Here is a 17,513-nt window from a genome sequence, read left to right as displayed (position 1 = left end):
TGAGTTGGGGGCTGGTAGGCGGTTGGTCGTATTTGAGTGGCATGGGTGCCTACACCCATGTATCAATAGGAAAGAAGCATGTGCATGCTCCAGCTCAGGCACCACCGATACAGCCTGAAGGCAGGGAGAGAAGGGGCATCTTCTCTCTCAAACACCAACTCAGATTATTGATCTAATCACAAATCCTCTTGGATATCGACCCTAAAATGCATAAGCATAGCTGGTCCAACCAATGAACTGGTAAAAAATTTCGATTCTTATGAGCACAGCTCTTTTGTAGTCTACAAACGGTCGCTGTATAATGTTTATATCCCACTCCCCACCTAAGTTCCAAAGCATCCTTCTAACCCTATGAGCAAGGAGAAGGAAAGAGAGGCTCCAGAAGCCTTCAGACCTTGAATATAATTTCAGCCACTAGGCATGAGGATAGCACACCGTGCCCCACCGTATAAGCCCATAAACGTAGAGACCACCGCACAGAAGAAGATCTGCAAGTCATCACCACGCTTCTACCAGACCAGCTATGGTGTGGCTTCTGATGATTAGGTGCCAACAATGCAATAAGTTGGTTTACCATATAAATTTGTGAATAGGCTGGTCCATATATATCCAGTTAACAAACATTTGGTTACTAATATAAAGTTGACCCCAAGAGTTACAGTCCAATCAACCTTATGCAGGCAAAGTTCACATGAGAGAAGATGAAAATTGGTAGAGGCGCTCGCGCAAACACAAGTGGCAGGAACTTTTATCATATATTTAAAAATGTGGTAAACAACGGCTAGAAAAGAAACAATAGTCAACACCTTCACCCCAATACATCTATTGAACCAGTGGATAACGACAATAGTTTATTCTGCAACCATGCTTAAGGAGAACCTTGGAAAGGTACATAGATTTGAGGATCGTCATACTTTGCTTTGCTCGTGTCATTTCCAATTTCATTTCCCTTTTGCACATCTTATTGGACATCAAAGACCAATATAAAGGAAAGAACATGTGATGCTGCTACATCAAGAAACCCATTAAAAGAGAACACTAACGAATATATTAGCAACGGGAGGAAGAGAGAGTTTATGGTGTTTATTACATTTGCATCTCAAGCGAATTATAAGAAAACTAATGGAACAACATGATCAAATATAGAAACTGGCTTTTCAAATAATTATATAAGTTAACAAAATAATAACAAAACTTAGTATGAAAATTGAAAACAGCTCAATGCAATTTGCTTTTTGCATGATGGTATAGATTAGAAAGAAGTGCGTGTGGTGCTGCCTGCGAAATTTGGAACGACAAACACCTTCATGTGACCTAAGAGGCTAAGACTTATTCATTTCTTCCAAAACCGTCCTTTCAGTAGTAATCTCTTCATTGCTTGTTTCTTTGCAGGAATCGATTAACTCATTTATGCAAAAACTATGCAAATCTTCGTACACATTTTTCCATCTTTTAAGCGCCTGCAGGGATCTGCTGTGGTCTGACTTGAGCTTCCCCATTTCACTTTTAACTTTGGCCAACGAATCCCGTTTCTGAAAGCACCAATAAACAAAAAACTCAAAATCTACCAAATGAACGTTCAACAGTTGGAATAATGCACAGATACTTTACTGCAGATTTTGAATCAAATTGCATAATGTAGAACACAAGAAAGAAATGCAAAGGAACAATGAAGAGGATCATAGTGCACCCAAATAAATGGAAAAAACTTTCAATCAAAAAGCTCATCGAACACAGCTTTTCTTATATGGAAACATCTAGGGTTAACCTCAGGTCTGAAAACCAGGTTATAAGAACTACAAACTACATTAAGGGGGTGTTTGATGGTTTGGAATTTTGATTCAAGAATGAAAATTCTAGAATCATAATTCCTCCTCATACTAGAATGGAATCAAATTTCCAGGTTTCAGTTTCCTAACTCTGGAAACAAAATACCTCGTTTGTTTAATAATTCCAATTTCTTAAAAATTGAGCATTTTGATTCTAAAATTCCATGATTCTGGATATACCAAATGCCCCCTAAAAATTTTAATGAACGCATTAGGCATCCCAAAAAAAATGGTCTAGAAGATCAAGCAACCAAGTCTCCCGATGCTTTAGCCCTTTCCATGCATTTACAGAGTACAAGTAGTAAATAGCTGGCATTTTGGATGGTTCACAGTATCAGCAAATGGACTAAAACAACGAAAAGAAAGCATAAGCTACTCAGAAGTTCAGACCAATTACTGGAAGCTGCAGAATGCACAGATAAACAACATATTTGGAAATGGAAATACAGGAAAGAGATGCAAAGTAAAATGCACAACCTCAAGTTCTTTAACTTGATTCTTTATCAAATGAGAGCTAGTGAAAAGTTGGCCATCCAGTGACTTGGCATACTGATGCTGCAGTGAAACAAGAGGGTTGGTTTCGTGGCCATCATCAGGGTGCCCCACCTCAGGTGTTATGTGTCTATGCAGTGGTGGGGGTAAGGATCGACTGTTTGGAAGCCAAGAACTGCCCAATGAGCTTGGTTGTTTCATCACAAGAATGTTGCTAATTGGGCCTGCATGTGCACATCGAAGCACCTTCATCAAAGCCATGAAAGAAACGAGCACATTCAATTGATGAAACTAGTTCATGCAAATGTCAGAAGAAAATAACAGCTTGAGCTCTATTCTTCTTAAAGGCTAAGAATACAAACTTTGTGCAAATGTTGGAGACAAAGTACAAACATGAACTTCAATCATCTTAAAGCGTAAGGCCTAAAAATGCAAATTCTCATGTTTTTTCTTCATTCTGACAAAGTACAAACATGAACTTCATTCATCTTAAAGCTTAAAGCCTAAAAATGCAAATTCTCATGTTTTTTCTTCATTCTGTACAAGTCCCTGGTGCAGAAAAACTGCATTGGATCCTAATAAGATAAGATAGCTTCTTTCATGTTTCTTGCTCATTTTCTACATGTATATTGAAAGACAAAGAAAATTGGAATGAGCAAGGCAATGCATGAAACTTGCACAGCACCAGAACAAGCTCAGGTAAAGTAGTCGGATAACTTAACCCAAGATCATTTGTCACATGAACAGGTCAAATGGTGGAAAAGGTCATCTAAATATTACTTCAATAATTTGAGTGGGAATGGAATTTGAAAACTGAGATAAGTCAGATGAATTGACCCAGCTGAATCAATCATCAACCTGGCCAAAAAATAGGAAAACCATGAAGTTTACAAGATCGCCAAGTCATGGACTGGCCCAGCCAGAAATTGCAGTTCCACCAAGTCAGCCAAGTCACAGGCTCATTTGATAGAGTTGTCTATGGAGATAATGTATGTGAAGTCATATATCCAAACTCCGCTTGTATAGATAGTTCTAAGCTTTCAAACCTTTGGCTTATATATTCATCATATACACAAAAACAAGTTGTCAAACAACAGAAGGATATCTCCATCAAACGCACTAAAATCAAATGTCAATTCCAAGCAAGAAAGAATAAATCCTATTACACAACATAAAAAGATGATCCTTAAACTAGTGCACCAACAAAAGCCCATTAAAACAGACTCAGAGTTAATCAAAATAAGATCACAACGACCACTAACAGATTCAATTTTTTAACTTTTAATCATAATAAAGTCAGCCATAGAAAAATAGATTCTGTTTAATTTTTTAATCAAGATATATCTTCCAGTTAAAAATGTAAAACACATTAACAGGCCACACAATCAGCTGGAAGAGATCTCTTTCCGCAAGTGAAACTAGGCCCTGTTGAGGAACTGATAGACAGCAAATGAGAAAGTTCACTACAAGTGAACACCAGACTCTAGTTAACCGTGCCTGATAGTGTACCTTTATCATGTTTAAGAATGCGAAGAACCTGCCGAGTTATGGTGTTCCATACACGAACAGTTTTATCCTTTGATCCTGAAACCAAGGTAACTCCATCTATGCTCAATGCCAAGCATGTAACAGCTTCACTGTTGATGTATAAGTATCAAAGGCGAACGAAATGTGAACATATCAGTAGGACATACAAAATCTCAAAAAAAGAAGCAACACCACACTATAAAATGAGCAACTAATGACCTATATCAGTCACTGCAATTAACAATATTGTAGCTATATTAGTGCTTCTATTGGTAAGCCAATATATATATATATATATATATATATATATATATATATATATATATATATATATATATATATATATCACAACATAGTTTTGATATGACAAAAACAAATAAATAGGTAAAAAACTTCAATATACATCTGCTAGTCTGATGTGGCACTTCTTTCTTTTTAAATTTCTTCATGATTAGAAACTTGAAAATTTCATGACTTCTCCTTTTGAACATAACACGGTATTATGAGATGTTAGCATTATATTTTACCAAAAACTAGAAGATAGCTATGTTCCTTTCCCTTATTCTTTGCATCTGAATTTTTTTCAACAAAAAGGAATCCTTTGAATTAGTTAGTTGAGCCCACAAACAAAATGAACTCATTCAGATATTGGGTACAAGTAGTCGAAAGATTTGAGAATGGATAGTGAATATACCTGGCATTTCAGTATTTCAACAACTCATGATACCACATGTTTCCAATTAAAATCTTATTGACATAGGCAAATAGGAAACAGAAATTCCTCATAGTTAGGATCTCTGAGAAACAACATGAAATTGAGCTAGCCAATAAGTAATGATGAAAACCTGTGATCAGACAACATGCCAATAATATCCTTCCCGTAAATGCTATCAGTGCTATTCCCGCAGTTAAGTGCACCAATATAGATGTTTGCATCATTGCAAGCAGCATAAAATGCATATTCTCCAGGCTCCAACGCTACTGCTGCAACTTTATCTGGGAAGGAAATGGTCCTCAATAGAACTCCCAGTGATAAGCTCCAGACCTATAATGTCATCATGGAAAGCATGTTGAGGGGAAAAAAAACTACATATTGGCAAAATTCTAATATTTGTTTTTACCAGAAAAACCATACATAGAATACAAATTCTGAATTTGACACCACAAAGGGTTCCTAGATGGATATGAAGCTGGAAACAAGAATTCAACATAGTGCCAAATAAGTCACAAGGGTGCACCAACTATGGTGGCGCACCCGCACTGATGCGGGTGCAGCCCGACACGGCACCCAACTTGGTCAAACTGAATTGGGTGCTGCTGACCGCACTCATTCTTCTTTCTCTTGTTTTATTTTTCATTTTTTTTCCTTCTCCTATCTTTCCTTCTTCTTTTTTCCCTCTTCTCTCTCTCTCCCCTTATTTTATTTTTTAAAAAAAATGAATTTTGTATGAGATTAAGGTAACCTTGACAAAAAAAAAAGTTTAAAAATATAGACAAATAAGATTACTTATATAAAAAATAACATATACACGTATATATATATATGTATATATATATATATGCTCTCGCAGCACCCACACCCAATTTTTTTTTTGGAACTTGCAAAAAATGGAGACTTGCCGGAACCCTATGTCACCAAGATGCGGGTACAGGTGCCGGTGCCGGCGCGGCACATCTCAAAAAATTCAGGTACGGCGGTGCCGCAAGAATATTTATTATTAATTTATTATTATTATATATTAATAATATCAAATTTATTAAAAAAACCAAAAAAAAACTCAAATTAACGTGGTGCGGGTTGGGTGCGAATCTGGGTCGCACCCGCACTCGAATCCGCACCCGCGTCGCGTCGACGCGGGTGCGTCACCAGGGTTTCCGCACCCTGGTGACATAGCTGGCACCCGCTCCCCACACCCATGTGACATAGGAGCCAATTGAGGATTACAATTCAGTTTAAATTTTAAAATCAACCAACCAACATAGTGTTATTATAAGAAGTTGTAAAAATTCATTACTGTGCACACTAAATGTCAAGTTACATATTAAAAAATTAATGTCCTTAAAAGCATGCCTTTTATAATTTGGGAAACAAGTTCCTTAATTTCCCAATCACAGACCAACTCCTCAGCAAATGAATTCCCATAAGAGGCAGAAGCTTCAGGCACCCAACTCATCACTAAGATTTTCTATGCATGTAAGGATTGTTTCTTGGTTCATAAAAAGTCAATAAGCCACTTGGTTAACACTTTTACTAACATGTGAGCATGTTTTCAAGTATCAAGGTTTGAGTATGTATGTTTACCTTAATCTACTTTCTCCACCTTCACAAATATCTTTAAAATTACTAACCAACCTCTGAGTTTTCACAACTGGAAGTCGGATAAGAGTTACTTAAGACCCAAAGAAGGCCCTATTCGAGCCCAGGAGGTCCAAGTCAGACCGAGTCAGTCAGCTAAAAAAAAATTGAAATAAAGCAATGACATACAATCACATGTACAAAAAACATACAAGGACAAACAGATACACAAGAAAAACACATATAGAAAGAGACCTGTTAACGTTATAAACATACATGTAAATACAGACATATAGAGAAGTTACATATAAAGATGTACAGGCTAACACATACACGCGTGTGCGTTTTCTTCTTCTTCCTTTTTTCAGAATAAGAACCACAAAAAAATAGAATATTTGATTTTGGATTCCTACACAATGTGATCCACACATTGGATCAGAAGGAATAATTTGAATATATAAGCTTGGATATTTTAATCACATACATAAGTCAGCTAGTGAAAAATGGTCATTCTGCAAAAATGGTCAAACAGCTATGCAACAATCAAATGTGAAATATATATATATATATATATATATATATACATAATTATATATATATACATATAAAAACCAAATGCAGCTACCAGACAGGTTGAGATCTGTGAAACTGCGCAATCAAGTCAGTTTTTGAACTGTAATTATGATTGGTATCAGAGTCAACTTCAACACTCAAACTTGTAGCTTACACACATAGACATGTGGACTATTAGACTTCTTAGCCTAAGAAATGTAAAATATATGCATGAAACTTTATTTGTGAAATGGAAAAACCTTGTTCATCCCTTTTCTGCCCAATAGCTTACTTAAACTCTATATGCATATGTGTATGTAAACTTTATATATGTTCCACAAGTTGTGGATAATACATATATGACAACCTTTTAAAAAAAAGGCCTTACGTTCTTACCAAAAAGGAACAAGGAATAGTAACCAAATGTGGACATCAATGGAATCTTTAAAAGTCTTCTTCTTCTTCTTCTTCTTCTTCTTCTTCTTCTTCTTCTTCTTCTTCTTCTTTCTTTTTTGGGGCTATAATTCCTCACGTTTTTCCTTATTTCATGTTCCTTTTCAATTGGTGCTACCTTTTCAGCTAGATATTGCATTTTTCTAGTGCAGTTGTTGTCAAATTAGACATGTTCAACTTTTGAAGATTCCAACAATGTCAATTGCCAGAAAGTAGGAAATCAGCCATATCATCTTCTTTCTTCTAGACATGAAAAGCAACAGGTTACCAAAGCATACCTGACCTTGCAAGTACAGTCATCTGAAGAAGAAATAATTATGGCATTACATCCCCCATAACCAGAAACTACGTCAGTAACAGGCAAAGTATGTCCATGAAACCTATGCTCATATGGGTGTTCATGTTGCAGGTTACCACCATCATCCAATAACCTGTACATCAAATCAAACAGACGAAAATGCATATCATAGTGTATTCTGCAATGAATGAAAAAAAGTCCTAGCGATCATGCATTGAGCTATGCCAAACAAACACTTCACTATTTAGCATCATCTTAATTAGAAGTTCAGGAGTGATATGACAAATACTATGAATATGGTTGTACACCACATGACAGTTGTAGAGCATCAGAATATGTTAAAACTTAAAAGAAAGTTCTCATACCTTAATATTGACCATACTTTCACTGATCCATCTTCAGAGCCAGAAATGATGAGTGATCCATCATCCGAAAAAATCAAACAAGTAACTTCTTTAAAATGAGCTGCCCACCTTCTAAGAAGTCTGCCAGTTGCAACCTAGGAAAAGTAAAGTCAGCTCAAAAATAGTACATAGAAATTGGACCGGAAATTGCATTTATGAACCAACAGGTTACACCTTTATTCTGTTATTCATTTGCTCGTAGATCCCTTAGCTAAAGAGAAACTGAGTTACTGAAGTAGCCAGAGACTGAAACTTGGTGAGTCAACTGAGCTGAACCATGTCCAAGCAATCCAAGGTGTAACCAAAATCGGCTGACAGAACTGATTCATCGATTGACTCAACTGAGCCATTCATGCATGTGATCTATGTGCTTGTTGCTTGTGACACTGGATTATTATATACAAAATACACTGCATGTATATGCTATATCATTTTCACCATGTCAGAAGTAAATGATGCATATATTAATACCTAAGTTATAGCAAAGAAACTTATTAAAAAGCTGCAGTGTATATAGTATATACATACATACACACAAATACACACCCTTAGCCAACACCATTTTTTATGTTAAACAAACCATAATGATATCAATGAGTGAATATTTTGCTATTTTCAGATTATTGCCCACATTTATACAAGGACATTATAGCTACAAAAAGACCCAAAATTGTCTATGCTATGTTTTCAAATCATTTCAAAAAATAATTTTTAATGTTAAAACAATATTAAAAAACCACAAACATTCTGCTACAAAACATGGTTTGAGGAACAAAATTTGTAATGCAAAGACTGAATGAAAGAAGCACGGAAGAAAGGAAAAAGAGAAAATGGAAGGAAAGGGCAGAAGTAAAAGGAAAGGAAGGAAAAAATAGGAGGGAAGAAAGTAAGAAGAAAAGAAACAACAGGGAAACAAAGCAAAGCAAGAATAAGAAAAGAACAAGGATGCAAGAGGCAAAAGGGAAAGACCAGGAAGAGAAACAGAAAAGGAAATGACTGGACATAAGGATGTGCTACTTGTTGATTGACTACTTTTAGTTGCTACTATTAGTTCATGTTGTCAATCTTGCTGTCATTGTATGAGTATTGGTCTTATAACTTTACATTTGTTTAAGATCATTGTCATAGACAGGGGGAAGGGAAGGGGGGGCTGGCAGAGGCCACTGCCCCCTACCTCTCAAGTTTTGGTAATTTGAATTTTAGCCATTAATTTTTTTAAACTTAGAAAAAAATAGGACTTGGCCCCACCATAGACAAAAGCATGTTTTTAATCTAATTAATTCCATCAGTTCAGGCTCTAGGCAAGCATAGCCAAGAGATTGTACAAAAAGGCCTTGCTAAGAAGTGAGAACTAACTGCTTACCTATTCAACCAGAAAAAAAAAAAGATTGTGAGAAGATAAAAAAAAAACGAAAATTTGAAGAAGAAATAAAAGGGTCGAAGTGGAGGTTTTGAAAAACTATACCTCAATCAATACTCTAGCTGATACGACACACCAAAAAGTATGAACTTTTGGGTAGGAAGCCATACTGTAGGAATGAAGAATCCCATAATTCCCAATCACGAGAGAAGATTCCTGAGAGATCCTGATTTTGCTTCATGGGAATCATGATTCTCATTTAGACTCAATTCACATGCTGGTTTAAGTTGCCTACAAGAACCAAGCAAAACCAGCTTTACTAGGTTGATACTGCTTTGGATGGTCCTGTTATAAAAAAGCTGGTTCTTCCATGACAGATCAGACTTCAAATCAAACATGTATTCAATATTGCATGATCTTGTAGCCAACCAAATTAATCATGGTGCGTGAGGCCAGAAGGGAGAAGAGAAGAGAGAGAGAGAGAGAGAAACTCGATACAATTCTCATTAATCTGCCCTAATCTCATATTAAATGAGAAATAGGGTGGAACCAACAAATTACAAAATAAGTCCAAGACTAAAACAATTAATAAAGAGCTGTTCCTAAAACTATTAAATATTCAATACATCACCTAACATAATTATTATTCAACACTCAACTTCAAGCTGGAGCATAGATGTTAATCATGCTCAGCTTATCACAACATCTATAAAACTCCGCAATAGGCAAAGCTTTAGTAAAGATAGCAGCTGCTTGATCTTTTGAGGCTGCATGTATGGTGGAGATGATTCCTCCTCGATCCATATCACGAATGTAATTGAAGTATGTTTCAATGTGTTTTGTCCTCTCATGAAATATGAAATTATTGGCAATGTAGGTGGCAGCCCGGTTATCACAAAACATTTTCATAGGTATAGAAGTAGAAATACCAAGACTCTCAAGTCAGGATCTAGACCAAGTCATTTCGGCAACAATTTGACCCATTGCACGATATTTCGACTCTCCATTGGACCTAGAAACAACATTTTGTTTCTAACTCCTCCAAGATATGAGATTTCCTCCTACAAACACACAAAACCCTGTGGTAGACTTCCTGTCATCAATTAAGCAGGCATAATTTGTATCGCTATAAGCTTCAACATCAATAGATGTACCTTTTTTGAAGAAAAGGCCTTTGCCAGGAGATGACTTTAAATACTTGACAATCAACATAGCTGCATCCAAATGTGACTTTTTTTATCTTTTCATGAATTGACTTAGTTTCCTCACAACAAAGCTAATATCTGGTCGAGTCACTGCCACATAAAGAAGCTTATCAATCAACAAACTGTAGGCTAGCGAAGCTATCTCTTCCGAGTCATCATCATATAGATGTAGCTGTGGGTTCATAGGAAGAGTTGCAGGTTTAGCTCCTAGCATCTTTGTGTCCTGTAAAAGATCATGAACATACTTTCTTTGTGATAACACCACTCCTTCATTGCTACAAGCAACTTCAATGCCAAAGAAATACCGTGGCTAGTCAAGATCTTTGGCAACAAAGTGTTTTTGTAGAAATTCCTTTGTTAGTGTTACATCCTGCTCACATTCACCTGTCAAAACAATATCATCAACATACACCACTAGCACAACTGTACCTTTAGATCCTTTCTTGATTAACAATGAATGGTCCAGTTGAGACCTCTTAAAGCCACATTCTAACACACTTTCGAAAAATTTGTGAAACCAAGCACGAGGACTTTGTTTCAATCCATATATAGCTTTCTTCAACCTGCACACCTTACCACACTCCCCCTGACATTCAAAGCCAAGAGACTGCCGCATATTAGCAATCTCACCGAGATCTCTATATAAGAAAGCATTTTGACATCCAACTGATATAAGGGCTAGTCATAATGTACAGCAACTGACACAATAAGACGTATGGTCCCCAACCTGGCCATAAGGTCTCAAAGAAATTGACACTCATATGTTTGTGTATACCTTTTTGCTACAAGGTGGGCTTTGCAGTGCTCCACTGAACCATTGGATAGATACCTTTATGGTAAAAATCCATTTGGAACTAACTACATCACAACCAAAAGGGGGATCAACCAAGTTTCATGTCCCCCTTTGCAGTAGAGTCCCTATCTCATCTTGCATAGCTTGCCGCCACTTCTAGTCAAGTAATGTCTGCTAGTGACTAGAGGGAACAAAGTGCACTGACAAGGTTGACACAAATTGTTGCAGGCTACCGCCAATACTATCAATAGAAACAAACTGAAAGATAGAATGAAGAGTGCACTTTCTTTTGTCTTTGCGTAAGGCAATAGGTAAGTCCAAAGATATTTCAAAAGCATCCTGAGGAGGGGATTAGTGAGGTCAGGTATACTTACATCCTGAGAAGCAACTGGTAGGCAGTCATGAGTAGAAGCATGTCGGTGAGTGTATACCAGTGGAGGATCATGGAATCTGCTGACATTTAGAGGAGAATCACAAGGGGTAGACTGCAAGGGAAATGGTGGTATAGGTAAAGGAGTAGATGACGACATGTCCGATAGTGGTGAAGTAGACTGAAAATAAGGATGTGACTCAAAGAATGTAACATCTGCACTGATATACTGCTTATTAGCATGGGAATCAAAACAGATATAACCCTTTTGGTGTTTTGGATAACCAATAAAAGTACATTTAATTTACTGAGCACCAAGTTTGTCTCTATTGGGGTCAAGGATATGAACAAAGCAAGTACACCAAAAGACTTTTGGCAGAAGAGAAAACTGGGTTCTATTTGGATAGAGAAATTGAATAAGAATTTGATTGTCAATAGATGATGATGGAAAACAGTTAGTCAGGTAACATGCAGTGAGAATGGCATCACCCCAAAATTGAGTCGAAGCACAGCTATGTAACATGAGAGTACGAGCCATATCAAGTAACTGGCGACATTTACGTTCAGCAATACCATTTTGTTGAGAAGTATAGAGACAAGTAAATTGAGGGCAAATTCCATATTTAGTGTAAAAGTGCAGCAATGTATTGGATTTGAACTCACAAGTATTATCATTGCAAATGGTTTTGACAATAGAACCAAACCGAGTTATTTCAATAATGAAATTGTGAAACATACAAATAACTTTAAACCTATCTTTTAACAAGAACACCCAACTAAGATAAGAAAAATAATCAACAATGGCAAGATATTACCTAAACTTGGCCCGGTTTACAACCTGGCTAGGCCCCCAAACATCAACTTGAATAAGATCAAAACAGCATGACTAGACGGGCTAATACTGGAAGGAAAACTACTTCTAGTGTGATTGCCTAATTGATAGGCCTCACACTGAAATGACTCATACACGGAAATATTAGGGAAGACACCACGTAGCTTGGACATTGATGGATGACATAATTGAAGATGCCATTGATACGAGGTAGATTTAGATAGAGCAATAGATGCCACAATCTTCACTGGTTCCGACAATATGTAAACTCCCTTGTGCTCACGACCACCGCCAATTGTTTTCCCAGTTTACAAGTCTTAAAAAAGGCATGAACCAAGATCAAATATGGCTATACTAATCATTCTTCAACTGAGTAACAAACAGAAGGTTAGCAGGAAGCTCTGGAGCATATAAAACATGGGAAAGAAAGACAGAACTAGAGAATTTCACATCCCCAACTCCCATAATAGGAGAAAACCTCCCGCTGGCAAGTCTAACATGTTGACGTTGTGAAAAACGATGCAATGAGGTAAATAAGTAAGGCTGACTGCAAAAATGTTTCGAAACCCCAGAATCAACAATCCACACGGTACCTAGTTCACGAGAAGTACTACCAACAGATAAAGAAGAATCCACCACAACAAAGGAGACAGCTGCAGACGTCGTGGCAAGGAGAGACAACTGAGCCATAAGCATATCATACTCTACCTTGCTCATGGTCACAATAGAGCTATCAAGAGTCGTCACGGAAGAAGTCTCTCCAAGTGGTGTTAGCAACTTGGGTAGAACCTACAGGAATCTAAGAAGTGAAGGCCCTCTGCCACCTAAAGTATTAAAACATCTACCCTGAGAAGTGGAAGCAGGACGACCATGTTTGTCCCAACACCTATCTTCTAAATGTCTCAATTTTCCACAATATGTACATTGAAATCTCCCTCTACCCCCTACCCCACGACCTAAGCCTCTTCCCCTTGTGGCCTGTCCACGCCCTCCAAACACGGCTAAAGCAGCAGCAGGAGCCTCACTTTGGGGCTGAGAGAGAGATACAACCAATCTATTGAGTCTATTATATGCCTCAACAAGATTTGGAATCTTTGCTCCAGTAAGCATCTATACTTTAGCTACCTCAAACTTAGGTGACAGACCAACCAAAAACTTTGCCACCATTGTCTGTTCAAGATGAGTCTTATAGCATGCCTAACAAGGAGGTTGAAGGGTCTTCAATTGTTCGTACGCTGCTTTAACTGAAGTAAAGTATTGAGACAATTCCAAGTCTCTTTGCCGCAATTTGAGTAATTCCTCATCGACTTGTAAAATTTTTGAAACATTCTTGTCATGAGAATAACTCTGCCTCAAGAATGTCCGCATGTGTTTGGCAGTCATGTCGGAAGAAAGGGTAGGAGCAATATCAGACTACACATTGTTCATAATCCATGAGATAACAAGACTGAATTTGGATAACAACTGTACATGTTCACAATTGCGTCCACGTCCACTTCAACAAGGCATCAATCTAGGGTTTTGATTTTTTGTTGTTGAGAAAACTGTACATCGAGCCCAATATGCACGATCCAACTGTTTTACCCACAACGAGATTAGAAGAAGAGGAAGAAGATGGGTACGATGAGGATGGCTATGAAGAGAAATAGGTGTCTGTCCGAAGAAGGACTGTGCTCTGAAACCATGTTGCGTGAGGCCATAAGGGAGAAGAGAAGAAGGAGGGGAGAGAGAGAGAGAGAGAAAAAGAAAACTCTATACAATTCTTATTAATCTACCCTAGTCTCGTGTTAAAGAAGAATTAGGATGAAACCAACAAATTACAAAATAAGTCCAAGACTAAAACAAATTATTAATAAAGAGCTATTCCTAAAACTATTAAATATTCAAAACACCACCTAACACAACATTATTCAACAAATCATTTATCAATCTTTTAAGGACAAGAGACTGCTTTATGCACAAACCTGAAATATGCAAAAAAGTTTAAGGGCATGAATAATTCATAAAATAATGTTTAAATCCATTTCTCAGTGAATTGATCTACTATTTGGGCATTTGGATACACAAGGTGGATACGAATCTTTAACATGAAAGTCCCAAAGTAAGGTCCAACTCAGATGTTACTGGATACATTACAAATTAGGAGGTAACAAAGTATAGACTTTAAATAAGCTTATTTTGAGGGTTTAGGAATTATACTCACTAAATAAGAGATCAGAGACAGACACAACAAATGTGGATGCAGCTCAAGTTAATTCATCCATAGCTAAGACTCAGAATCTGAGAATTCTGTTGATTGAGATAATAGTTTCCATATATTTGTATACCAACCAACAATAATATCCAGAAAAAGAAAGCAAAAGCTAGTTGCATTACCTCCCACAGGTAAATGGCTCCAGAACGCCCTCCACCAATTATATACGTGCCATCATCATTGGAAGAAAGAGGTTTGATTGGTTCGACAAAGCTCCTAGTTTCTGCTTGAGACTAGACAACAAAAATCAGGTGAATTAGACATAGGCTAATGTTAGGCCACAACAGCTATAAACATGAGTACAAGCATCATCACCTTTATGCCTTTATCACTAAGCCAAAACAAGATAAAGACATTTGTCAAAAACAATCAGACATAACCAGACCAGATTTAGCGTGAAAAAATAACGTCAATTGGCAGAAATAACAGCAGCGGGTAGTAAGAATAAAAAAAAACGAACTCAAAAGATGACGTGACGGCAAGCGAGGCATTAACATAAACTGCAAAAACAAGAGTTTCTAAATTATAACAATTAAATGCTGCAGTATTAATATCCAAAAATCAAGGTTGTAAACGACAGTCGAACTAGTCCACACAGGTCACGATTTTAAATAGATTATAGTAGAAGAGTCAATGTTCCCCACGGCTTGAAAAGCAATTCAATGTGTCACGTGGGATACCAATCCAAACAATTCACCATATTAAGAAGTAAAAGCACACTAAAACTAGTGTTCTCAATAATGACCTTGAGTGTCAAACACATCAATTTTCCCACCTACTCAGTAGAGGAAGACAGGTCATCTGGACTCTCAAGCTTTAAATGGCAGTAATAAAAAAAATAAAAAATCAACCATTAATTATTCAGCAATGAGAATAGAGTGGACTTGACAAGCCTAGGTTGTTGGGAACCCCCATCAACCGATCAGCTCAAAAGAACAAAAGAAGATGAAGGAGAACGAGAAGCACCTTGTTCCAGGGCCAATAGAAGACGGAACTGCTAGCAGCCTTTCGAACCTGCGAGGCTGCGAAAAAGCAACCCCCAACACAAGCGATGGCATGGGGAGAGGAAGCGCATGGCCGAAGACGGAAGCGGACGGCACCCGACAAGAGGTCCCAGCAGCACATCTCTGAGTCTATATCTGAAGCAGCGATTATGATCTCGTTGGCGCCCAAGGTGGCGATATTGAGGTCTCGGCTGTACATTTTGGAGGTGGTATTCTGTTGTGACGGACCTCAAGTTTTGGATCGATCCAAGACAAAAAAAAGAAACACCGAGATGAACAAATTACCCTAGGACCTGAAGAAATATAAGATATCAGATGGATTTCAATTTCAACAGCGTACATATAGAGGACGAGTTACTGCAGCCTGCAGGAATCGCAGCTTCGACCTAATTCTATGCCACGACCCCTCAATAAGCAACTTGACCACCGGATAATCCAGCAAACAAAAGAAAAAATGGAAGCGGAGGAAAAAGAAGATGGTTACCTCACTGTTTTCGGAAGCAGAAACCGGTGGATGGTCGGCGACACAAGCGCACGGTCGCCGCCAGTCTGCATTCACCCTACGAGTGACCCCCCCAGTGAAAAACCCACGCAAGAGACTCAAGGCCGCGGCGCGAACTAGGTCGGGTCTGTGATGGGCGGGAATGGATTTTATGCCTCGTTTGCATGGAAAGGGAATGAAGTAAATTGACAGAAAATAAATGGACGGACGGGGGAGTGTGGCGGAAAATGAAATAAATTTGATTATTATAAACGTAAGTTTAGAAAAAAAGAAAATGAAAGAAAACAATATTACAGATCACCTTTGTTTATATTACATAAATGAAAGAAGGCAATGTAAGTTGGTTTGCAATAATAAAGTTTTTTATTGCATTATATGGCCTGATTCAAAAGTTTCAAATGTCAATTTCTTTAACATAATTAATCTCCATGTATTTTGTCCGTGTTTTTAGTAAAAAAAAATAGAGATTTAATTTTATTGAGTCACAAAAAATTAACAAATAAATTGCTGCATTGCCAACACTAACGGGGTTTCGATGATAGCACAAAACCAAATTTTAGACAAAATATGATTTTGCCTAAAATTTGACATTTTATGCACATTTGAAAGACTTCAAAATTGGGTTTTGCTTAAACATAGTATTCGTAACCTCTGTCATGATAAATTGTCTCTATAAATAACTTGAAAATCTTGTCTCCCCATATTTGAAGGGCAAACTGATTTTTTGTCCCTTTCAAATCTTTCTATAACTTCGTGTTGTTAACCAACTCAGGTATTCGAAACTGAATTTTTAACCTAGTTTTCCTATAACTTGGTATTTATAGAACCAATTTTTTTCAGAGTTTTATTCATATATAACCTAAAGATGACATATCAGTTTCGCTGCACCACAATCTCTTATGAGTCATGGTTAATCTACCGTTAGAGTGGATGCCAAAGGCCTTTCTCTCCTCCTCCTTGCTCAAAGGTTTATGACTACTTTTAATATTTCAGAATGACGCTATTTATTATACTTCAACTCACATATGAGTTTATCCACTTTTACATAATTGTAAGAATGAACTAACCTAAAAAAACATATATCCTCCCATTTTATTTTGATGCAAACAGCAAATATTTTTTTAGTTTATAAACAACATTGGGAGAACTATTCAAAGCAAATCGTCTGGAAAGGACAGGGAGTTAAGTCTATGATTTTGTGCACTGGTCAGCTGAAACGTTCATCGACAAATCGAGAAGCGCCAGGCATATTTCGGCGACGGCGACAAATATAGAATATTTCCACCTTCGTGCTTTTTTATTTAGCTATAATCTATAATAAAACTAGTTTACGTTCATCTTA

General features: G+C 37.2%; 1 protein-coding gene across 3 annotated transcripts; it reads right to left on the bottom strand.

Moving 5' to 3' along the window:
- Nucleotides 1-1,123: 1,123 nt before the first annotated feature.
- LOC116254688 (protein ROOT INITIATION DEFECTIVE 3) lies at nucleotides 1,124-16,322 on the bottom strand. 3 transcript variants are annotated; one of them, XM_050078103.1, is made up of 10 exons: nucleotides 16,154-16,322; nucleotides 16,010-16,061; nucleotides 15,632-15,883; nucleotides 14,788-14,898; nucleotides 7,813-7,946; nucleotides 7,433-7,580; nucleotides 4,694-4,893; nucleotides 3,831-3,958; nucleotides 2,307-2,545; nucleotides 1,124-1,532 (listed from the first exon to the last, which is right to left on the bottom strand). In XM_050078103.1, the coding sequence occupies exons 1-10, from the start codon at nucleotides 16,222-16,224 to the stop codon at nucleotides 1,323-1,325; spliced, it is 1,545 nt and encodes a 514-aa protein (XP_049934060.1). In that variant the 5' UTR covers nucleotides 16,225-16,322; the 3' UTR covers nucleotides 1,124-1,322. The 3 variants fall into 3 exon arrangements, with proteins under 3 accessions (XP_049934060.1, XP_031486087.1, XP_031486088.1); XM_031630227.2 differs by lacking the exon at nucleotides 16,010-16,061 and having other exon boundaries at nucleotides 15,632-15,962; nucleotides 16,154-16,293; XM_031630228.2 differs by lacking the exon at nucleotides 16,010-16,061 and having other exon boundaries at nucleotides 16,154-16,276.
- Nucleotides 16,323-17,513: the final 1,191 nt, after the last annotated feature.

This window comes from Nymphaea colorata, chromosome 5 (assembly GCF_008831285.2).
Source record: "Nymphaea colorata isolate Beijing-Zhang1983 chromosome 5, ASM883128v2, whole genome shotgun sequence".
NCBI classification, from domain to species: domain Eukaryota; kingdom Viridiplantae; phylum Streptophyta; class Magnoliopsida; order Nymphaeales; family Nymphaeaceae; genus Nymphaea; species Nymphaea colorata.
Note: the sequence above shows the minus strand (reverse complement) of the source record. Positions and strands in the feature narration are given on the sequence as shown.

Coding starts and splice junctions, on each gene's coding strand:
- LOC116254688 (XM_050078103.1), bottom strand. CDS start 16,224: ATGCAGACTGGCGGCGACCGTGCGCTTGTGTCGCCGACCATCCACCGG. Junction 16,062..16,153: donor CTGCTTCCGAAAACAGTGAG/GTAACCATCTTC, acceptor GTCGTGGCATAG/AATTAGGTCGAAGCTGCGAT. Junction 1,533..2,306: donor ATCAAGTTAAAGAACTTGAG/GTTGTGCATTTT, acceptor TGGTGCTTTCAG/AAACGGGATTCGTTGGCCAA.